Raw genomic sequence first — 22,321 nt, forward strand, 5'->3', positions numbered from 1 at the left:
TGGAGTTACGATGAGTATGGAAGGGAGAGGGAGAGGCTTCGGGGAGAGTGAAGAGAGAGAGGCCTTGGGCAAGGGGAAAGAAACAGAACTTGAAAATGTTGAGCTCCGGACGTCCCTTGACTTAGATATTGATCGTCTTCCATGTAGCTTTAAATCTGTAGATTCTACCCATCTGTAGCATTGTATTTGGTATTCGTTAGTGTTGAGTTCGAGGTGAAAGTCGTGCAGAGTCTGGGAGGGACCACAGAGTCTGGGAGGGAGCACACACATTGTCGCCGGAGCGATAGCGCATGTTGTACCTCCTGAATCGTTCGTTTTAATCGATAGGCGGAAGGATCACAGGAGTTTGAGTGGAGTCAAGAGGAGAGAAAGGGCGACTCGCCCGTTTCTTTCAACCAACAATTCACTCCCCTCTCACCGGGAGAGATGACCTGAATCGACAGATACTCAGTAACTGATTAACATGCCGCTATCAACCCTCTCATCGTTGCTATCCTATCTCCCGACGGTTTCGATTTCCCCTCTCATCCCACTTCCATCGAACCTGCAACAGCGTCTCGTATCGTTCCTCCTACGCAAAACCCTCGGCGGTATTATCAAAGGTGGTTTAGACTCGGACAGGATCGAAGCGGACATCCGAGATGGGTCATTCGCGATCAACAAGGTCGAAATTGATCAGCTCGTGAGTCGTCTGCCCTCGCAACCCTGTAGTCGAGCTTGCGACTTCGAACGATTGTCAGGTAGAACACGCTGACGTTGATCTCGACAGGCGATCGTTCCTCTCCTCGAATCAACCCCCACCCTCTCTTTCGTTTCCGGGACCATCTCCAACATCTCTGTCAAAGTCTCGTACCCACTCGCCCAGCTCTCGTTAGTCGTTTCAGAAGTTGAGGTCGTTCTCCGAGTACGGGACCAAGCAGAAGCGGAAGATTGGCTCAAACAGTCGACTGAAACGATCAACCCTGCCTCTGCCTCGACACTAGGAGGAGGAGGAGAACACGACGATGCTTCAGTGCTGGAGGAATCGATGATCTCGATCGCAGTCGCACAAGATTTCATTCAGCACGAACTGTCTCCGAGCGAAGACGCCGAATTGCGAGCCTCTCTCCATCTGTCGCCTTCAACTGCTCAATCCGACTTCTTTCTTCCGGGTGGATTCGGCGAAGGGCCGAGTCAGACAGCGAGAGGAGCGGAGAAAGAAGAAGAGGAAGTGGAACAGGTTGAGAAGACTATGTTGGCGGGATTAATCGAAAGAATTCTCGCGAGGTTGAATGTCAGAGTGAGCGGAGTCAAGGTGCGCTTGACGTGGCAAGAAGAATCGGAAGAAATGAGGATGGACGAGGTCGTGGAGGAGAACGAATTGGAAGTCCGGGTCGACGAAATCGAATACCTCGGAGATGCGAGTTCGACAGAGGGAGGAGGAGGAGCTCAACAGCAAAACGCTACTCCGTCGCTTAGAGCGATCAAGATCTCGCCTCCTCGAGTCTCTCTCAAGATCGTACCTCCCCCTATCTCGGCAGACTCCGATTCGTCCAGCTCTTCCTCCTCCTCGTCCGACGACTCTTCGACCGCTTCGTCTGGAGAACTCGCTCAATCCGTATCCCTTGCCGACTCAATCGCTTCGCTTCCTCTCCAGCCCGAGATACTCGAATCAGCTCATTCGGATTCGGAGTCAGAATCAGAATCATCAGGCGATGAAAACGATCTTCTCGCGCTCTCGCAATCGATCGCCGACCTTCGAACTTCGACCTCGTCGCTCTCGCAATCTCGATCAGCGAGGCAAGATGACTCGCGGATGAGGTCCGGGCTTGGATCAATTGCGGAAAGTAATGGCGGGAGCGAAATGTTCGCGAGTGCGGCATCTTTCGTTTCGGCTCGATCGACGAGCGTGCTTGAGAGAGCCAAGGCGGAGGAGGAAGGAGGAGACGACGAAGAGAACCCATTCACGAATCCAGACTCTCCCGAACCAGCACCCGAAGCTTCTCCATCCCTCAAACCTGGAACGCCCTCTCGACTCATCCTTTCATTAGGCTCAGCTTCGACCTGCGAACCTCTCGTATTCTACCTTTCAACTCAGTCTACGTCCGCCTCGTCGTCGAGACCGACTCTTCAAGTCACTTCGACACTTTCCTCAGGTTGGATCGTCGCCCTCACAGCAGCTCAACTCGCCGTGCTTCTCGAACTATCTCACCGTCTTCTTCCACCTCAAACTACTACTCAACCCGATGCCACTTCTCCTCGTTCACCTTCGTCATCGTCGTCTCCTCTCAGCCTCTCCGTTCTCCTCAAATCGATCACCGTCCTACTCGCCTATCCCCAAGATGACGCATCTGATGTCTTCTCTCAATTCTGGAGTGCGAAAGATCCAGCTTCCCTCCCCTCGGTAGCGCTCAAATGCCCCCATCTCCGACTCAAACTCGATGAAATTTCGACGACGCTTCAGAACGGAAGATTCGATATCAACGTTAAGGATCTTACACTATGCGAAGTATCGGATGAGGGAAAGGGAGAGAAGCAAGGATGGAAGGCGCTACCGATCTTGGTCTCAGACAACGGGTTGACGCGAGAAGGGAGTTGTGAAATCGGAGGAGACTGGACAATCGACGGAGCCGGGTTGACGAAAGATTGGAGAATCAAGGTTCCCTCGATTGGCTTCGTTGGAGGCTCGAGAAGGAAGAGCAGTCACGTTGAGGAGGAGGAGGAACGAACAGACGCGATCAGCATTTCTCTCCGGAACGACGGCAAGACCGACCTCCAACTCTCCCCGCTTCACCTCTTCGTCGATCTCACGATCCTCGCAAGGCTATCTCCGCTTATCGATACTCTCGCATGTGCAAGTTCGGAAGATGGACGAGATGGTGCTGCGACTCCGAAATTCCACGATCATCGTTCTTCGTCTTCCTCGAGACCACTTACCCCAGCTCCCCCTCCTCCACTTCTCTCCCAAGCTTATCTTCTTGACGATCTCTCTCCTCTACCGCCTCATCATCAGGCGTCGAATCGCGAAGGACCGTCGTCCTCTTCCCCAGCGATTCAACTGTATTGTCCGCTCCTTCGCATCGATGTCAGGTGTCCAGCTCCAAAAAAACTCAGGGTACAGAAGCAGAACGAAAGTTTGATTAGGAGTGGAATCGCCGTGGTCGAATTCGAGGGATTCAAGGTTGCGAAACGAGGGACCGGAGAATTGCTGGGAAGCGTCAAAGAGGCAAGAGTCGGAATTCGAAGTATCGGTCGTGGTAAGTCGTCATCCCTCTCCGTCTCTGTGGCTCCATTCGCTGACCCCTGTATCCGTTGAAAGGTTCGAAACTTTCGAATTTCGTCACTATCTCCTCTCTTTCACCTTCGGATCCAGACTCGGTTCTTCCCTCCCTCGGGTTCACATCTTCCACCGACGAGACACTTACGCCAACTCTCCAAGCGTCTCTCCCTCTCATTCACGTCAAGATCGACAAACGAACCTTGGACGTTCTACAGCTCTTCGCCGACGATCTCTCTCAATTCCTCAACAACGAGCTACCTTCCTCCAACATGTCCGAGGGAAGTTCCACCGATGGCATCAGAGAAAAGATGATTGGATCTCGTTACTTCGGAACCAAGAGTTTCCGTGGATCTGCGAGATTCGGAAAGGGTTCGGAAGGACTACGTAGAGATAGCGAAGAGGAAGAAGTCAGATCTGTTCGAGACGAGGGAATCATCAAGATGCTCATCAACCTGGATGTCACGGATCGTAAGTCTTAAGCTTCCTTGTCTCGTCGAGAATGACATTCTGACACTCTCCCGCCTTTTCTAGTTGTTGTCGATCTCCTCGTTCCCGCTTCTCCTTCTACTACGACGCCCGCCTCGCCACCGAAGACGACTCACATTCGACTCCTCGCGTCAGACCTGGACTTGTCGCTTACGACCCTCGAGCAATCTTCCGATGATTTACGTGCGAGACTCGAAATTGGCGACGTCAGGATCGAAGAATTGAGTGAGAACGGCAACAGAGATCGAAAGGTAGTGATCGCCCGAACTTGTCCTCGAGATCTCGTGAGTCCTCTCGGTCAGTACAACTGAACTCCGCTGATTGATGAATCGTTTCTAGACGAGCGCTGCGATTCAACCCCTCGTCAAATTGCTCTTCGCGACGTCTTCCGACCCGCAAACCGATCTCAAAGACTCGACAGTCGAGGTCGGCTTGGAAGGTTTCACATACTTCTTCGAGCCTAGTCAATTGAACCTCTCGAAAGATCTCGGAAACTTTGTCAAAGCACCCGAAGGCGTGCGCCCACCTTCCTCTCGGCTATATAGCCTCGGCGAGTCAGACTGACCAGTTCGTACTGATAGACTTTCGAGCAAGTCGTCCCGAACGAGTTGACCCGACTCCGACTCCGAATCTCGAATCTCTCGTTGCATCTTACTCCGCCGACTCTCGCCTCGAGAATTGTTCTTTCCCTCGACGATGTATCGGTGAAAACGGACATCATGCCGGATCTTCCGAGAACTACCGCCTCGATAGAAGTGAGGGGAGCGAAACTATGGGTAGTCGAGAGTGCGGCAGATTTGAAGGATCCCGAAAGCGTCGTCGGAGGGAACAGCGAGCGTACTTCGCTCTACTGGAAGGTAAGTCGATCTCTCAGGGCGTCATTGCCAGATTGCAACTGACAAATTCGCCAACAGACGAAAGGATTCGTGCGAATCGGAGAACTTGAGAAAGCATCAATCGTCGCGCGACAAGGCAACGGTCTCGTTCTACCTGACTTCGAGGTTAGTTTTCGATACTCCCCGTTCCATCCGGTCTCGATTGATGAATGATCGTCTCGTAGCTCCTCGTGTCGAACGCTCGAGCCGAACTCTCCCTTTGTGCCGATTCAGTCTCAGCGATTGCAGCTTTCGCCGACGATCTCATGAGTCATCCTTCTCTCAAGATGGAAGCGGCTTCGACTCCACCTCCTCGTCCACCACCTCTCGACAGTCGATCGAAAATGGAGCGCTCGTCCGCAGATCTTTTCGGTAAGCCTCGTTCACAATCACTCACCCGATCCCGCTAACGCTTCACATACTGCTGACAACAGCGAGTGTCGACGATAACGCATTCGAACGAGCACAATCGATTCACGATTTACCCGAGTTCCTCGGCGACGATGTCCCGGCGAATCAAGCCTACATCGCGAACGCTTTGTCTCAGCGCGCTAAGAAGAAGAACAATCGTCAACCTCGTCGCTCAGACGCATCTCTTCAAGACAGACCTGGACGAGTAACGGAGGATATTGGAGGAGAAACGGTTCGAATGTTCACGTCCAAAGGGTTGCAGATCCACGACGACTGGTTGACAGAGTCGACATGTACTGATATCGACTACTCGTGAGTCTCGAGTTCGTCGATCAGTGCTGTCCGAGCTTTCGCTGATAAGTATTTACGATTTCTCACAGAGCTCCCGCGAGTCGAATCCGCTTGCGCCTCTCAAAGACCGACATTTCGATCCGTCTCCACGAAGGTTACGACTGGAGCAGCACACGTCGAACGATCGAAGAAGAATCGAAAGCCGTCCGTCGTCGCCTCGAAAAGATTCGTCAATTACTCGCAGACGGTCAAACGCCAGACGCGACAGCCGAGAACGCCTCGGTGTTTATGTTCGGCTCTCATCATCTCGGACTACCTCCCGGAGCGAACGAGATGGCTCCGAAAGACTTGCTCGCGGCAATCGATGAGGAGTTAGAACAGCAAGGAGGAGGACGAGATGAAGACGCTGCTAGTACCGCTGCCTCGAGTTGGCAAACTTTCCCGGCCGGAGGATCTCGATCGACATCTGCTCCCTCGAAGAAGCCCGCGGCAGCTGTCGTCGGGAAAAGCCGAAAGAAGTTGACCCGCTCGAAGGCATTCGCGATAGAAGTCAATGTTCGAGGTCTCAACGCGAGCTTCGATTCCTTTTCCATGTCTGCAACGATTCCGTCCTCGACGAGTCAACCTGCGTCAAAGATCAAAGTCGACGTTGGTTCGTTCGAAATTCTCGATAACATCAAAACTTCAACTTGGCGCAAATTCCTCACCGAGATGAGACCTTCCGATGGAGGACTCGTTCGAGCGAGTGGATCACCCATGGCGAAACTCGAAGTTACAACGGCGAAACCGGTTGGCAAAGTCAACTCTGCTCAAGAAGAAATCAGCATGAAGGTGAGTTTTCGCTCGACTGCTCGAGTCCAGTTCGTGTCTCGCTAATACGCGACTGATTGTCCGTCTCAGATCAAAATCTCTCCTCTGCGACTCTACATCGATCAAGACGCTCTCGATTTCCTCAAGGCTTTCGGAGCTTTCAAAGCCCCTTCTTCCGCTCAACCTGCACAGACGCCAGCGACTTCGCCTCCCGCTCAAGAACCCTTCTTCCGTGAGCCCTCTCCTGATACCATTGAGTCGGACCGTTTCTGACTCCCTCGTGCTGATCCGACAGAACGAGTCGAAGTTCTGCCGGTCAAGATCAAACTCGATTACAAGCCGAAACGAGTCGATTACTACGCTCTGAAGCAAGGCAAGACGGCTGAACTCATGAACTTCTTCCACTTTGATGGATCGGAAATGGTGCTCCGACACCTCGTCGTCACAGGAGTGCGTTAAAGTATCTATCGAAAGAATCAACCGAGATGACGAACTGACGTGATTCTGCTCTGACAGGTCTCGGGTACGACTACACTCTCGAATCTCGTTCAAGATATCTGGACTCCCGATGTCAAGGCGAATCAACTCGCGGATGTTCTCAGCGGAATCGCCCCGGTCCGATCGGTCGTCAACGTCGGATCTGGTGTCGCGAACCTCGTTCTCCTCCCGATCGAGCAGTACCGCAAGGACGGACGAGTCGTGCGAGGCCTCCAGAAAGGTGCTCATGCGTTCGCGAAGCAGACTACCCTCGAAGCGATCAACGTTGGAGCAAAACTCGCAAACGGTACTCAAGTTATCCTCGAACAAGCTGAACACGTTCTCGGCGCCAAGTTCCCGGATCGTATCACCGGAGAGACTCTGTCGACTACGCCTCCCGTTGTCGGCGCTGTTCCTTCTGCCGACACTCTGATCGACCTCGACGAGCTATCGGATGAGGAAATTAAGAAAGTTCGGAGTCGATACGCCGAACAACCCACGGATCTTCGTCAAGGAGTCCAGTCGGCGTACAAGTCACTCGGCGAGAATTTCAAGGAGGCAGCTCAAACGATTCTCGCTGTTCCAATGGAAGTCTACGAGCGATCGGGCAACGAGGTAAGCTACGAGTGTCTCTCTCTATAACGATTGACAAGACATTGATTGTCTCGTGCGAGTGGCATAGGGACCTGTTCGAGCTGTCGTTCGAGCTGTACCCATTGCGGTTCTGCGACCGATGATCGGTGCCTCTGGTGCAGTCTCGAAAGCTCTTCTCGGATTGAGGAACACCCTCGACCCAGATCAACAAGAAGGTGAACTCGAAGACAAGTACAAACCTCGGCCCTCGATGTAGATTCAGCGAGGACAACATTCCTCGTTCTCGATCTCTTCAGTTTCCCTCGTCTTTCGCCTGTCTTTCAACACCTTCCCTCTGTATTTCTAGTCTCCACGGGCTCGCTTCAACTCATCGAAGGTAGTCTTCTTCTGTCTTTCTCACTTGTTGCTTGTGTTTCGTTTCTTTCTCGCAAACTTCTTTTCGCAATTTTACTCCTTTCTCCTTTCCCTGTGCTGCTTCCGAAGCGCGATTGACAGTCTCAGTGAGCGCAAGTACGAGAGTATCGTCGACGGTTGGCAAGAGTCTCGATGCAACGACTTCGCGAGACGAAATATCTCTGCACTCTTCTCGCAACTGTCCATGCACAGATGTCACCGCAAATCGGCGACCTACTTCGCTCGGTAGATACCAGTAAGTCTACTGGGTGCTTTCATATCGGTAGTAGCGCTCACAGATAGATAGCTCGAACAGATTCGCGTCAAGTAGATGAAGAATTCGTTTCGGAACTCGTTCCCCTCGCTCAGCACGGCGGATTGGCTAGCCAGGATCAGAATGGGCTTTTTACCTTGGTGCTTGACAGAGGAGATCGTACGTCGCGCTATCTGGATGCTCTATGTAGTTTCGTCAAACTCACTCAACTTGTCTCGTTCTCGGATGATTCTGCAGTACCAACCACGATCAGACTCCGCCTACTGACTGCTCTAGTACCTAACACACCGCTCGACCAGTCTTCAGCCCTCAGAATCGTGTCCTCGCTCGGCGAAGCAGCTCATTCCCGTCCTTCGTCCTCTCGTGTCGATTACCCCATTCAGAGAAGGCTCCTCTGTCAGCTCGTAACTCTCAAACTTGTCGGAGCGATTTCGAAGGAGGGGATCGACGCGCTGAGACGATGTTATGGGGTTCTGGAGAAATTGCTCGATTACGAAACGCTGAGGTTCGTCTTTCCTTCTCACTTCATGCGTCGGTGAATCAGACTGATGACGTCCCGGATCTACAGGGAACCAACAGCGGAGCTACTCGTCTTGATCATGCAGCATTGGCACGCTTCGTCTCCAAGGTTAACCAAAGTGTAAGACTTGCTTTTCGCTTACTCCCCTTGCTTACCACCGCCTGACCTCTTCGCCTGATCTGACTCAGCAAACAACTCTTGCGTACGGCCGAGGATCCTCCCGTATCCCTTCAGCGCCTTCGGGAGAAGTATCGCTCGTTCCTGTTCAAATCTCCATCTGAGATTTCTCCGCTCAAGGCTATCTCGCCGTCGGACGAAGGCTCAGACTTCGAACAATGGAGACTGTGTGTCGTATCGAAGTATGAGCAAGCGGAGGGAAGCACTACTGTGAACACTGAGCGAAAGGTTCGTCTTCTTCCGTCGAAAGCGTGCACCTTAGCAGAATCGAGCTAACTCTGAGTTTACCCGCCAGAACAAGCGAAGGAAACTTTCTCATGATCCCGTAGAACCTTTTGAGCTCGAACTTGTCGCTCGCAAGATCGATCGGCCGTTCCGAAAGTTCCACTCAGAACTTCCTTCAACCCTCAGCGAGCCTGGAGACACGATCGATTCCGTGGAATGGAGCAGGAGCAACAGCTGGAAGACTCTTCTCGATCGAGGCTTCGGACAAGATCGTCCGTCCTTTCGAATCAACTCAGGTTTCAGTCTTCGAGCGATTGACCGATGCTTCGTTCTGTTCTAGGGGAATACTTCACGACAATTTACAATCGACTCTCGTCTGCAGTATATCACTACCGAAGTTGGCAAATGCTCGAGGAAGGTGGCTCAAACGAGTCAGCTCGGGAAGACCCGACTCTACCGATTTTGAACTGGTTGCTTTCGATCTGCGAAGTCAGCGGTGTGAGTGTCATTCCCTCATCTCTTTTCACAGCAAACGAACAAGTATTCACCTAAGTGAGCCGTCCCGCCCCTGCAGGAACTTCCTGATCTTCTCGAACGACTACTCTTTGAACACCTTCAGCAGTGGAACGGAAAATTGTACCGCTCGGAGACGTTCTCGCTACTGCCATATCTCAGACCTCCTGCTCTCGATGGTGAGTAATGACTCCAGTAACTCAAGGTGTCGTTCAGTATCTGACGAGACGTTCCTCCTCCGCGGCGCAGTTCTCAACAGACGTATCCTCAAACCCCTCGCAGAGTTGGCTGAGGACGCCGACGTAACCTGGACGAACGACTCGATCCGATCCTTGACGTCCCTCATGGCGAATTGGGTAGCTCGAGACGATCCCGATGTCGAGCATGGAAGGTAAGCTTCATCTCGAGTTCATCTCGCTCCTTCACGACGCCTCGCTGACTCTTACCTTGACCTTCACGACACAGCTTCACCGCTTACGGAGAATCGGTAGACGGCATGTCGTATCTCGCAGCCTTGCAGGGACTTCTGGAATTCCTTGACGAAAGAATCGAGTCAGCGATTAGCGTTCGTCCCCTCCCCGATCTATCGGCTTCCTCAGACATCGTAGAGTCCTACTGATAGCATCATTCATCTGTACAGCGCGATCCGCGCTCGCTCGACTTGAAGTTGGCGGCACTCGATTTCTACGAGAAAATGCTCGACCTCCCACTCGTTCACAATCTCCCCGTCGTCGTAGCTCCATCTCAAGTCTTCGCTTACTCTGTTCTTTTCAGCGATGAACTATCCTGTATCTCTCGTATGGCGGGAATCATAGCTCGGTGAGCACTTCTCCTCTCTTAGGATGAAAACTCGTTTGCTCACCGTTCTCATCGAGCAGGTTACGAGAAGCTCTCACGGGGGACAATACGGCAATCTCAGTCGACGATTCTATCTACACAGAACCAGTCGCCGCTTTGAACACCCTCCTCGTCGATTTCAGTTGCCCAGTTTGGAAGAGAGGATTTCTTGAGTCGAGTTCGCCAGAAAAGGGAAACGCTGGAATGGGATTGAGCGAGTAAGTCGATTCTTCTAGATCTGTACCGCGACGGGTGAGTTGACCTCTCGCGTTGGCCACAGAGCTCAACTCGAGCAACTTCGAACGATCGCGTCGAAAAGGGATCAATCTCCGACATCGGCTCTCGGCCTTACGACCCATGGAGCTCTCGCCAATCTCGCCGTCGAGTTCCTCAAGGTAGGTTCCTCCTCTGTAGCTCGAGGTATAGCCTGAAGTAATTGACTCGCTTCTTTCGCAGACTCTCGCTCGTCGAGAAGGAAAAGACATCGACTATTTACTCGGCGCCGTATCGACTGCAACCCTCAAGGAGCTCAACAAGGTAATCTTCTTCTCTCGCTGAATCACTCTCCGTTGATCGCGTTATGCTGACTGATCGCTGCGTACATCCAGTCCGCCTCAGGCTTCCGAATTTCATTCACTGCATTCCGACCTCTCTTTCTCGAACATCTACGGGATCGAGGAGCAAATGGATTATACGAGTTCCTTTCGACGACGATGCAGAGTTTGATCCAGAGGAGGGAAACGCAAGAAGCCGAGAAGAAAAAGAAAGAAATTCAGGATTTGTAGAAATAGGGAAGAAGGTAGCAAAGTCTAACGATCAAATGGAAGAGTTTATCCAAAGTAGATGAGATTTTTGCGATAGTTGCCCTCGGAATTGGGAAAGTGACGACGAGATCGTGACAAGGAGAGGTCACCATGCCAACTTCCATCCGAGTTACGGGATTCAGGCTCCGACGATGAGGTCGAGAAGTTATCGGACGAAGATCGGGTGGGGAGGCTACGGCGGCGAGCTTGCCTTCGAGTTCTCCCTCGAGGTCCAGGAGAAGGAGTGGGGGAGGGAGAGGGAGAGGGAGAGGGAGAAACCGAAAATACTCGCTTTCTTTTCGTCTCGTCATGGAGAGCGAGCGCGAAATTCTTGTCGCCGTTGTGTGTAGCTCGGTAGGCCTTTCTCATGCGTTCGAAGGTCGTTGTACTGATGTGCTTCGCAACGATGAAGTCCTTGAAATGCGTGAAGCGATTGGGAACGTTTAGATGAGACTTCGCCAGAAACGAAACTACGAACAAAATCTCACCAAGTCGATAGCTTGTTTTGGAGTGAGCCCAAAGGGAGGAGTCACCTTAAGACGTTTCGGATGATTCGCCCATTGCGAGACTGCGCAAACAGAGAACTCGTGGGGTCAATTAGCTTTCGCGAATGAAAACTTGATCCGGATTCTGTGAGAAAGACTCACTCCAAGAACCTAGAGCGTGGTAAACCAAACTGTCAGTCCGTCAGCAGTCTTCAAAGGGCCGAGCAGACGAGGTCCACGTACCCTCCTTGCGGAATCTCTCTCGCTATCAACGGAGAGGGATCAAACGAAATCACTTAGGTTCACGAACGAGCGCTCAAAGCTAGCCACTGCAGAGTCTGGGACGTACCAGTTCACCGAATCGTTTCCTCAAAGCCTCGTACTCTTCGAAGGCGGTCTGGCGTACGGGGATCTCTAGTTTCTGCTGCAACTGTAGTTCGAGTTCGTGTACGCGTTCCTCCGATTTGGGTTTACTGAGACTGCTGACGAGTTCATCGTCCGAGTTCTGAGCCAAGTGACTGTCTAAGATGTCGATATCTTCTTCGAGGATCCAGAGACCGTGGTTTTGAAGGTTGAATCTTTCTACCTCTTGCAAAACTGTCGGAACCTCGTGAGATTAGAATCGTTCTCATCTGCATACAAGACTTTACTATACCTTGCTTGTCTGCGGTTACGATTATTAGTCAGCGCGCGATCACCGAGGGGCAAGGCTGAGCGGTGAAATCTGCTTACAAGCTTCGAACCAGGCGAGGACGGCGTCGTAGAATTCGTCGCCCTTCAGTGGTCCCGACTGACTTCGTGTACTTACTGGCATCCCTGAGACGGAAGACGAGGAAAGAGAGAGAGAGCAGGATCCAAGACGAACGATCTTTGCTTGCGCTCGAGCCTCGTTCGTTTCTCCTCAAGTCCGACGTCGCTCCGCGGTTACCCCTGAAGCTTTCACGAATCTCGGGTCAAGAGCTGTCGGCTCTTCGGTCTGTGATTCGCTGTAGCACGGTGAGCGAGTCGAGCGAGAATGACATAGCAATGAAGAGCGGAAATCGAAGTCGATTCGAGACTGAACACGCTTCAAACGAGCTCTTCCTGGATGCAACTATAGGTTGAGACGCTCTTGCGTGAGAGAAGTGTGTCTCGAGTGAGGGAGTGGGCAGCTTCAGAGCTTGAAAAGACGAGTGAAATTCTTGGTATTTTTTTTTTGCTTTAGTCAAAACCCTTTGATTAGCTTACTACTACTCCTTGCTACTGACCACGACTACTACCTATTGCTGTTGTTGTTGTGGTTGCTGAGATCGAGGACCGTTGTTATACTACCGAGGTCCAAGCGAAACACTGATCAGTTTCTCCTCCCACTCTCGCCGACTCGTCCACTCAAAAATCGAAGAGAAAACACTCACTCTTTGTCCTCCTCCTCCTTGGTATCCTCCTCCGCCGCCCCTCCTTCCTCCTCCCCTTCCTCCCCCTCGTCTATATCCACCTCTCCCGTACCCAAGTCCCTGTCCTGACTCTCCAAACGCCTCCAAGTTCTTCTCCCTCTCCTTCTCGCGATCATACCTTCCTCCACTATACCCTCCACCTCCAACTCCTCCGTATCGACTATTACCCAACGTCTGAGCAAGTTGAGGGTCCGAACGGGTTTTAGCATCCGAGGAGATTGAATCGAAGAATGATTTAGAAGGGTTGTAAGACGCTTCACTCGTCGATTCTGACGAAGGAGCGAGGGGAGGGGGAACGATGAAATCGTCTTGCTCCCCGGAACCAGAGGAGGAGACGGGGGGAAGTGAAGATTCGGGTAAAGAAGAAGGTTTTTGGAATTTTTCGTTCGAGGAGGCAAAATCGAAATCCGTATCGGGGACCGCTAATTTCGGTTTAGCCGATTGAGGGGATTGGTTGAAAGGTTGAAGGGTACGTCCTGGTTGAGTAGGGAGTCTTCCTCCTTGTCCTCCTCCTCCTTGTCCACCTCCTTGAGAACGGTTGGAAGAGTGAGAAGTTGTAGTAGTGGGACCGGAAAAGATTGATGCTCCGACATGATCCTCTCCTCGTCGGGGTCGAACTTGTTGAGGAGCTTGAATAGGAGCAGGTTGGGTAGGAGGCGAAGTGAGACGAGTTTGAGAGATATCTTTCGCGAGTTGTTCGATATCTGAAACTTGTTTCTTTCCCTCCTCCTTCTTTCCCTCCTTCGCTTCTTGTGACTCGGGAGCCTTGGGAGCTTCAGTAGTGGTAGCAGAGGCGGTTCCGTTCGTTTCAGGTCTAGTTTCTTGAGGAGTTGCCGGTGCGACCGGAGGTTCATTCGTCGAAGAGGGAGCCGGAGGTTGTTGTTTCTGAACCTGGGGCGAAGGGACGTTCGCTGAAGTCGCCGAGGGACTCTTCATAACTCCTCCTTGTTGTCCTTGTTGACCTTGTTGTTGTTGGGGAGGTTGCATCATCATATTCGGAGGGGGTTGCATGAATGGAGATCCTGGACCTCCATGAGGCGGAGGAGGAGGGAAAGGACCTCCAAACGGCCCAGGAGCACCGAACGGAGGGTAGGGAGCACCATAAGGAGAGAACGGAGGAGGACCACCGAAGGGTGAACCGAAAGGAGCGTGACCGCGAGGTCCGGCAGGAGGGAAATGACCGAATGGAGGAGGACCACCTTGACCGAGATGAGGTGGGGGAAGGCCGTAAGGTGATTGAGGTTGAGGCTGAGGCTGGGGGGATTGGGCGATTTGGGAGGGCTCGGAGGGTTTGGGAGGTGAGAGAGGGGAAGGAGTGGGTTCGGAAGAAGCGGAGGGTTTCTCGTTGTTTGAGGTCGGGGCGGCGGGTGCGACGGAGGGAGTAGGAGGTGCGGCAGTCTACAGAGAAGGGGAGAGTCAGGGACCTGTGTGTAGGAGAGAGAGAAGGGGAGAGAGCTTACACCAACGATTGCGGGATCGTTCATTGCGGGTTCATTCGCGGGAGTCGATGAAGCCGCAGGGGCTTCAATTTGCAAGTCCTTGACATCCGACGCACGGAATACGATGAAACTATTCGAAAACTCGTCAGTGCCGGTGCAGAAAGAAAGAGAGACGGGGAGAGAGAGACTAACTCGTAAACATTGTCACTAGGACCAACTTCTTCGGCAGGGTTGGATTTACGTCCTTCAGTACCGAGTGAGCGTACTACATAACGTTACCCGCAAATAGTCAGCTCGCGAGAAGGGAAGAGAGAGAGTTTGCGTGTTCACTCGGAAGAGGAGGGAAGAAGCTAACCTTTCTCGAGGGATACAGTCGCGGCTTGAGGATCGATCGAATGTAATACCCCTTGGTATCGAATCTATTCCACGCACGCGAACGAGCAGGGAGGGAGTTTCAGAGTTAGCTCTGATTCACCTAAAGAGAGAAGGAGGAGAGGGGGAGAACGCACATCTGATTTCGATATGAGACTGATGACAGACCCAATGAACTGAGCTGCCATGATTACGACACTCGAATTCGATTCGGTAAGGAGGAGGAGGGAAAGAGTTGCGAGTCGTCTGCCTCTACCTCTTCTCCTCCTCCCCCTCTCTCTTGTACTACGCCACTGAATCGCAGTCTCGGAACTAGAGTGTACTAGTACTCTTTGAATGGCGTACCCACCACCGTCGGCGCCTTCGCCATCTCCCTCGACCGGATCGAGTTCGACTCATCTCTCCCACGGTCATGCTCCGTCACACTCTCACTACGCACCACGGAAGTTGAACCCCAACTCGTCAGCGTTCTCATTCTTGCAACCGGATCAAGTTCCACCAGTGAATTATCAACAAGTACAGCAACCAGCGTATTCAATCTCGAATTATCATGGTTACTACCCTGCTCCTCCACCTCCACCTCCTGGACCTCCCCAGCAAGTAATGTATCCAATACAGAGTCACCATCACCATCATCAGCAGCACTCTCACTCGAACCCGAACAAAGGGAAATGGAATCATTCGAACCAACAACCGTCAAGTTCAAATTCCTCGACAAACTCTTCTTCCTCGACAGCGTATTCTCCTTACCATTCTCACTCTCACTCGCCATACTACCAGCAACATCAACAACAATCGTACTCTCATCCCCCTCCACCTCCTCCACCTCGAACTTCAAACGGAAACGGAGGAGGAGGAAACTTCCTACCTCGAGGAGCATCAAACGGTGGAATCTTCCTCCCTTTGGCTCATAACGGTCCTCATCACCATTTAGGATCCTCCTCCTCCCCTACTCCTTCTCCTTACCTACAGAATGCAGTCCCTCCTCCACCTCTTCGAAGTCCTCAATTGAGTCATCCTCCTCATCCAGCTTTCCCTTCCCCTTCTCCTTCTTTACAAAGACCTCATCTCCCTCCTCCTCCAACTCCTACTCCTCCGACGACGACAAGTGTTCATACCCCTCAATTATCTACCGCTCCTTCGTTACCCGTGTCCCCTGCAACTCCTCTACCACCCCCTTCTACGACAATCTCTTCAACAATAACAAACCCGTTAACAGGAGGAGGAGGAGAACGTTCGATTCCCCCCCATGCTGCTTCATCGCAACCTCCTCTTTCGTTCTCTACCAATCCAATCCTCCCTCCTTCCTCACAACAAATTCAACCAGCTCCCCCTCTACCGACTCCTACAATCGATTCGATCCCTTCTTCCTCCTCTACCGCATCCGGTTCAATTTCCGGTTCAGGATCAATTTCGATCGCTCAACCTCACCCACAACCTCCCTCTCATTCATCGCAAGAACCCTCGACACCAAGTCAAGAAGCGACTCCAGTGAGGAGAAAACAAAGGAAATCGAGACTACCGGATCCGAAAAGGTTCGAAGCGGTTACGTTGGGGAGAGGGGTAAGGGTTCCTCCGGGGTATGGGCATTTACCGAGGTTCCCACCCGATGTGATCGAGAGCGGGAAGGAGAGCGAGAAGGAAACGATGAGGAAGAAGAAGGAGGAGGAGGAGCCAGTGAGCGAGACGAAAGTGGACGAGGAAGCGACGAAAAAGGAGTCGGTCGTCGTAGAGGAGAAGAAATTGGAAGAGAAAGTGGAGGAAAAACGAGAGGAAGCAGTCCCGGTGCCGGTTAAAGAGGAAGAGAAGAAGGAAGCAGAACCGACATCGACACCTGTGAAATCTATCGATGAACCGACAACAACAACATCAACTCCTCTAATCCCAGCTCCTTCCGTTCCCTCTCCCGCTCCCGTTCCCGCTCCCGTCGTCGAAACACCTCCACCAGCACCGAAACCCGCTGCTCCCGTCAAACCTAAATCCTGGGCTGATCTCGTCCGACCTCCTCCCGGCTCGATCCCACCTCCCTCCTCTCTCGTTCAACCTATCTCCGGTTCCCTACTCCCCGTCGCTCCTCCGCCAACAACAACAGCTCCCGTCTCTTCCCTCCTCACAGGACTCTCCGCTCCTCCCTCGCATGTACATAAACCGGCACCACCGGTACCGAGAGGTTTGATCAATAATGGGAATTTGTGTTTTGCGAATGCGATTTTACAGGTATTGGTTTATTGTGGTGCGTTTTGGGAGACGTTGAGAACGGTGGAGGAGGGAAGTAAAGCGAAACTTGACGAGGGAGGAGGGGGGAATGGAACGGAAGGGCTTAAGGGGAATGGGAATAAGAGTTTGGTCGAGGCTATGTAAGTCAACTTTCTCTGCTCTAATTCGCGAAGAGAACGAGGAGCTGATGAGGATTGAGAGTGATACAGGATCGCTTTCCTTTCTGAATTCCGAAACCCCTCCCAATCCAACAACAACGAAGTCGCTTCCTCCTCTTCCCTTCCTCTCGATCCCGTTCCCTCAACCTCCCACGCCTCTTCTTCCAAACCCTACAACTCCTCCTCCTCTTCTTCCTCTTCCTCCTATCCTTCGTTATCCCCGACTCGAATCCACGAAGCCCTTTCTCACAACCCTCGTTTCGACGGTATGCGACGAGGAACTCAAGAAGACGCCGAAGAATTCCTTGGGTTCTTCTTGGAGACGTTGAGTGAGGAGATTGGAGAGATCGTCCGCAAAGAAGAGGAAAGAGTACAGAGATTGGCGAATGGAGTGAATGGGGGAGAGGGGAAGGGGAAAAAGAAACAGGAAGAAGAAGAAGAGGAGGAAGGGTGGGAGGAGGTAGGGAGTAAAGGAAGGACTGCGACTACTAGAACTGTAAGTCCCGTCTTCCCATCTTCTTTCTCTTTCAAGCGAGACACAGAGAAGCGAAACTGATGAGCTGGGTGAGTAAATAGACGGGAGATATGAAAGAATCACCGATTACAAAGATTTTCGGAGGGAAATCTAGGAGCGTGTTGAGGTGTCCTGGTCAGAAGGATAGTGTTACGATTGAACCGTTTCAGAGGTTACAATTAGATATCCAGGTTAGTAATCTCTCTCTCTCTCTCTTTTCTTTCTTTCTCGTCCTTTCTCTCGCTCTCGTTCTCGTTCTCTCGATCTCTCACTGACGAGCTCCATCTCGATCATCTCGTCTCGTCTGCGAGTGTAGCCGGACCACATCCACACGATCGAAGATGCCCTCCTCTCCCTAACCTCCCCCGAATCACTTCCCGACTACCCCACCCCGCGCGGTACCTTGACCCAAGACGCGACTAAACAATTCACTCTCGACGAGTTACCTCCAGTGTTGATCTTGCACTTGAAGAGGTTTTTGTACGATGAGAAATGGGGGAGTCAGAAATGTACGAAGAAAGTTGGGTATGGAACACATTTGAGGATCGAGGAGAGGGTTATGAGTCCCTCGAAACGAGTGAGGGGGACTACGGGAACTGGAGAACAAGGGACGACGACAGGAGGAGGGAAGGGAAAGGAAGTGGCTAGGTATGAATTGTTTGGAGGTAAGTTCATTCATTCCCCCTCCCCTATCTTTTTCCCTCTCTCTCTCAAGATGGAAACTGACGCCGAGTGAGTGATGGTGATTAGTGGTGTATCATCATGGACTACAATCTTCTGGAGGACATTATACCGTTTCCGTTCGAACAGGGTATCATTCAGCAAACTGGCTCGAATTGGACGATACTCAAATTCGTTCCCTAGGCCCTGGTGAAATTTCCGTTGCTCCCTCCACCTCGACAACAGATTCGAGTTCGAGTAGTACAGGAGGAGGAGGAGGGAAGAGAAGATGGGAAGCGACAGCGGCGATGAGGGATAGGGAAGGAATGTTTGGAGGGGAGGAGGAACATAAAGGAGCTTATTTACTCCTGTATGCTAAAGTAGAGGAATGAATTTAAACGTTCGTGTGTGTTTTTGATACTAGTATCGTCCAGTTGCAAAAGAATCTCTGCTAGACATACCGTTCGAGAGTTTGCGAGAGAATGGACAATGAGAGCGCGCGACGAGTTAACTTCTCTCTTCTGAATCATCATCCAACTCGCCTCTCGCCTCTTCGGTTCACGCCCTCGCTCGCTCTAGTGGTAGCTACACTTTCTGTTCGCCAGTATGCCTCGCGCAGCTGAACCCGACGTTAGTACCTCATCTTGTTTCTTGATCTCCCGACTCCTCTCACTCCTCTCTCCCCTTCCGTTCCAGATCCTAGTCGCTACTATGCCAGATGTTCGACCCCTCGCTAGTCTCCTCAAAAGTCTCAGCTTCAAATCCGTTCGCTTCCCCTCCCTTCATCGAGAAAGTCCTTCCTCCGAGATGCTGATTTTTTCGTGAGATCGGAGTGAACGTACATAGAGAGCTACCCTCAAGATTGATTCAGTTGGACTACGAATGATCGTAGAAGAAGGACGATCAATCCAAGGTTCGTCTTCTCCCCTCTCCTCACCTCTTTCTCTCCTTTCTCCCCACTTTCCCGCTAACCTCTTCTCGCCGCTGAACTCGACAGCTGAAGCGTTCATGCAGAAGTCCTGCTTCGCAACCTATTCTTTCAACCTCCCACTTGATTCTCCTTCGGCTTTCTTTGATGAGACTCCACCTCCCGACGCGAGGGACGTCGATTCAGAATCTGAACAATCTACTCAGCCCCGACAGAACTCGGACTCTGACGATGAGGATGACAACGGAGAAGGACGAAGAGGGAGAAGGGAGAGGGAGAGAGAGAGAGGACCACCTCATTGTGAAATGACGGTTTCTTTATCGACAATGTTGGAAGTTTTAAACATTTTTGGGAACGCTGGAACTCAAGGGACTAGTTCGAATCCTTTCAAACGGGATCATGGCGGAGAAGACAGAGATGAGACTGGAGGAGGAGATAGGGGGAGGAAGAGAAGGAGAGATGAGGAAGAGGGAACGAGAGGAGGAGGAGGAGGAGGGGAAGAGAAACAAACGAGTTTGAAGTTGACGTATAAAGGAGTTGGAGAACCTTTGATCATGATGTGAGTGTCTCCCTCTCTCTGTCGACTGGATGGGGATACTGATGAGATGGGAGGAGAGGAGCAGGTTGGAAGAAAGTGGAATTGTGACTCGATGTGAATTGACGGCGTACGAACCGGAAGGGTTATTGGATCTACAGTTTTCGGCAGAACAAGGCGTACAGAGACTCATCATGAAGGTACATTCCGGCTCCTCGTCATCTCTCCTCCCTCTCGTCGCGAGTCGAGCTGACAATCTCGTTGGTCTGTTCAGTCCGAATGGCTAAGAGACGCTCTATTAGAACTCCCTCCAACCTCAGACAAACTCACGATCACCTTCTCCCCCCCTCCCGAACGAGACGAATACGATCAACCCGACGGCGAAGGAGGAGCAGGAGAAGGAGAGGAGGAACAGGTGCCTTTGTTTCGATTGGAAGCGACGGGAGCGAATGGAAGTACAGAGGTCAGTCCCTCCATCTCCTCACACCTGATTCGAGCGTGGGGCGATATCGAGAGATTGATGAGAATGATTGCGTAGATGGATTATGGAGATAATCCGGATATTTTGGAAGTTTTCGAATGCGATAATCCGATTCGAAATAGGTACGTCTCCAGTCCTCCTCCTTCTCATCCCCTCGGTAGACTCCTACTGGCTCGAAAAGCGTGACTGCTCCTCCCTTGTCGGCACGCTCTCAGTTACAAGTTTTCTCATATTCAATTGACGAAACATGCACTCGCAAACTCTATCAAAACTGTCCGTTCCCTCTCCTCCCCTCTCACCTCCCATCTCACCTCCCGACGCTTGACTGACTCTGCTCACTCGTCGGTGGGTAACGTAGTCAATCCGAACAGACGATTACGGATTAATCGTCTTTCAATTCATGATTCCCTTGAAACTCAAGGGAATGAAAGGAGCCGGCAAAGGAGGAGGAGGAGGTGCTGGGGGAGGAGTTGATGGTCCAACGGCGTTCGTCGAGTTCAAGGTGGGTGACGGAATCCTTTCTGAGTCGGCGGCGCATCGAATTCAGACATCGCTCGCAGTACCGCGAGCGGTGGGACTTGGCGAGCGACGTGTGCGTACACTGACTCATGATAATCAAGTCCCACAGTGCGTTGCGCTCGATGAGTAGAAATCGCGAGCTCGACAGGCCGTTCCTGAACCGGATCCGAATCAACTCGACTCGTCCATCGTTCCTTTTCTCTCTCGCCTTCGTCTATCTTCTGTTCCACTTTGAATCTGTCGGAATCTCTCTCGTAGTATCTGTCATCGTGTCTGGCTTCGTCTCTGTTGTTGCCCGCCCTTGTTTGTTGCGATTCTTCTACGCCGTTACTTTTTGCAATTTCTCCTATCTTCGTTCGCCGTCTCACGAGCGATCTCTGGGTGTCGCGGTACAGAAAGGGGAAGTAATGCATTCGCTCACTCGATGGGTCGGAAGTTCCGAGGGCGAAATCGCACGGATCTCTCTCTCCCTCTGGACCAAAGCGCCGACTCAAAGATCTCTTTCTCTCTTCCGTCCATCTCTCACTTCACTTCGCCCCGAGAGCGATCACATCATGCCACCCTCTCGTATCCCCTCTATCGATCTCGGACTCCCTACTCCTTCCACTTCAGCTCAAGACGATGATCCAGACTCGAATGGTCGTTCGACCGAGTGAGTTCCTCCCTTCTCCCTTCCTTCTCCCCTCCCAGCTCGACTCCAGTGTAGGGGATACTGACCGGGAGACGGGTGAGTGGACAGAGCGTTATTAAAGATGATTCAAGAAGATCAACTTCGCAAGAAGAAGGAACTCGAGAAACAACAGAAAGGGGTCTTGGATTTGGCGCAACAGGCATCTAGGAAGTATAAGGACGCTGTAGGGAAGGTTTTGAAGGAAGGGGAGGCGAGAATGTGAGTCACCTCGTTCTTGCGATTTTCGCTCCTTTCGCAGAGTTGGAGATATTCGGCTGATACGCTGGGACGGGATGTCGGTGCGGAATGGGGATAGGGGTGAAAGGATCAAACAACATCAATCTGAAGAGAATCGATTGAAGGAAGAGCTCGTAGCGACTGAAAGACAACTACTTCAATTACTTCAAGTTGAATACGTTGCGTCCCCTCTCCCTCTTCCTCCTTCGCTCTCTGGCTCTCGCGAGAACTGACTGGACTAGGAGACGATGGAGCAGAGTGATACGAAACTAGCGAGTGCGGCAGTCTTGTCAGCGATCGAAGAGAACGAACAAGCTCGAGCTGAACTCATAGAAACATTGGAGAGAAATACGAATAGTACGTTTTCGTGGTGTATACATCTTCTTGAATCAGAACTGATGTGTTCGGTAATGAATCTCGCGCATAGCTATGCAGAAAGAAGGACATTTCGCACTGGAAAGCCTATGGGTTACCGACGACGAATTCGACGAGGAAGAGGAAGAGAGAGGCTCAGTCAGCGCCTAGCTCACACTCTCTAGAGCGATCACAAAGACGCGGGACAGCGGAAAGCGACGAGAGAAAGGACGGAGGGAGAAAGTAACTGAAAAGATTTCGATTCCTGAATCGCTTGGTCGAGATACTACTGAAGTTGAAAAGGAGAAAGAAGGAAAAGCTGTGAAAACTATGTACGACGTGAAATAAGAAGAAAGAATCTGTACAAGAAAGAA

At 51.8% G+C, this 22,321-nt stretch overlaps 7 protein-coding genes across 7 annotated transcripts; 5 read left to right on the plus strand and 2 right to left on the minus strand.

Moving 5' to 3' along the window:
* Positions 1–463: 463 nt before the first annotated feature.
* On the plus strand, positions 464–7,459 carry ATG2 (Atg2p; the record flags this gene model as incomplete). Its single annotated transcript, XM_076629894.1, has 14 exons — positions 464–682; positions 770–3,236; positions 3,299–3,727; positions 3,791–4,029; positions 4,085–4,261; positions 4,327–4,602; positions 4,660–4,746; positions 4,806–4,992; positions 5,055–5,343; positions 5,412–6,153; positions 6,223–6,364; positions 6,428–6,582; positions 6,649–7,224; positions 7,292–7,459. 14 exons carry the CDS (start codon positions 464–466, stop codon positions 7,457–7,459), a joined length of 6,153 nt encoding a protein of 2,050 aa, XP_076490059.1.
* A 534-nt stretch (positions 7,460–7,993) lies between these two features.
* Positions 7,994–10,927, plus strand: JCM6883_000887 (uncharacterized protein; the record flags this gene model as incomplete). Its single annotated transcript, XM_076629895.1, has 14 exons — positions 7,994–8,029; positions 8,170–8,375; positions 8,439–8,510; positions 8,579–8,795; positions 8,863–9,064; positions 9,133–9,290; positions 9,367–9,484; positions 9,555–9,696; positions 9,771–9,870; positions 9,946–10,124; positions 10,184–10,360; positions 10,423–10,537; positions 10,599–10,679; positions 10,751–10,927. The coding sequence occupies 14 exons, from the start codon at positions 7,994–7,996 to the stop codon at positions 10,925–10,927; spliced, it is 1,980 nt and encodes a 659-aa protein (XP_076490060.1).
* A 488-nt stretch (positions 10,928–11,415) lies between these two features.
* Positions 11,416–12,244, minus strand: JCM6883_000888 (uncharacterized protein; the record flags this gene model as incomplete). Its single annotated transcript, XM_076629896.1, has 6 exons — positions 11,416–11,513; positions 11,593–11,601; positions 11,674–11,695; positions 11,780–12,027; positions 12,086–12,094; positions 12,163–12,244. The coding sequence occupies 6 exons, from the start codon at positions 12,242–12,244 to the stop codon at positions 11,416–11,418; spliced, it is 468 nt and encodes a 155-aa protein (XP_076490061.1).
* A 445-nt stretch (positions 12,245–12,689) lies between these two features.
* On the minus strand, positions 12,690–14,862 carry JCM6883_000889 (uncharacterized protein; the record flags this gene model as incomplete). Its single annotated transcript, XM_076629897.1, has 6 exons — positions 12,690–12,737; positions 12,825–14,261; positions 14,324–14,432; positions 14,495–14,567; positions 14,658–14,721; positions 14,812–14,862. The coding sequence occupies 6 exons, from the start codon at positions 14,860–14,862 to the stop codon at positions 12,690–12,692; spliced, it is 1,782 nt and encodes a 593-aa protein (XP_076490062.1).
* A 148-nt stretch (positions 14,863–15,010) lies between these two features.
* On the plus strand, positions 15,011–18,615 carry JCM6883_000890 (uncharacterized protein; the record flags this gene model as incomplete). The annotated part of the gene is made up of 5 exons (XM_076629898.1): positions 15,011–17,031; positions 17,101–17,545; positions 17,626–17,754; positions 17,880–18,228; positions 18,314–18,615. 5 exons carry the CDS (start codon positions 15,011–15,013, stop codon positions 18,613–18,615), a joined length of 3,246 nt encoding a protein of 1,081 aa, XP_076490063.1.
* A 214-nt stretch (positions 18,616–18,829) lies between these two features.
* JCM6883_000891 (uncharacterized protein) lies at positions 18,830–20,816 on the plus strand (the record flags this gene model as incomplete). The annotated part of the gene is made up of 10 exons (XM_076629899.1): positions 18,830–18,853; positions 18,920–18,988; positions 19,070–19,136; positions 19,221–19,710; positions 19,775–19,886; positions 19,961–20,149; positions 20,225–20,289; positions 20,383–20,440; positions 20,526–20,669; positions 20,796–20,816. The coding sequence occupies 10 exons, from the start codon at positions 18,830–18,832 to the stop codon at positions 20,814–20,816; spliced, it is 1,239 nt and encodes a 412-aa protein (XP_076490064.1).
* A 424-nt stretch (positions 20,817–21,240) lies between these two features.
* JCM6883_000892 (uncharacterized protein) lies at positions 21,241–22,118 on the plus strand (the record flags this gene model as incomplete). The annotated part of the gene is made up of 5 exons (XM_076629900.1): positions 21,241–21,338; positions 21,426–21,575; positions 21,673–21,772; positions 21,851–21,950; positions 22,021–22,118. 5 exons carry the CDS (start codon positions 21,241–21,243, stop codon positions 22,116–22,118), a joined length of 546 nt encoding a protein of 181 aa, XP_076490065.1.
* Positions 22,119–22,321: the final 203 nt, after the last annotated feature.

Source organism: Sporobolomyces salmoneus (assembly GCF_050403485.1).
Source record: "Sporobolomyces salmoneus JCM6883 DNA, S_salmoneus_JCM6883_v1_ctg7, whole genome shotgun sequence".
Lineage (NCBI taxonomy): Eukaryota > Fungi > Basidiomycota > Microbotryomycetes > Sporidiobolales > Sporidiobolaceae > Sporobolomyces > Sporobolomyces salmoneus.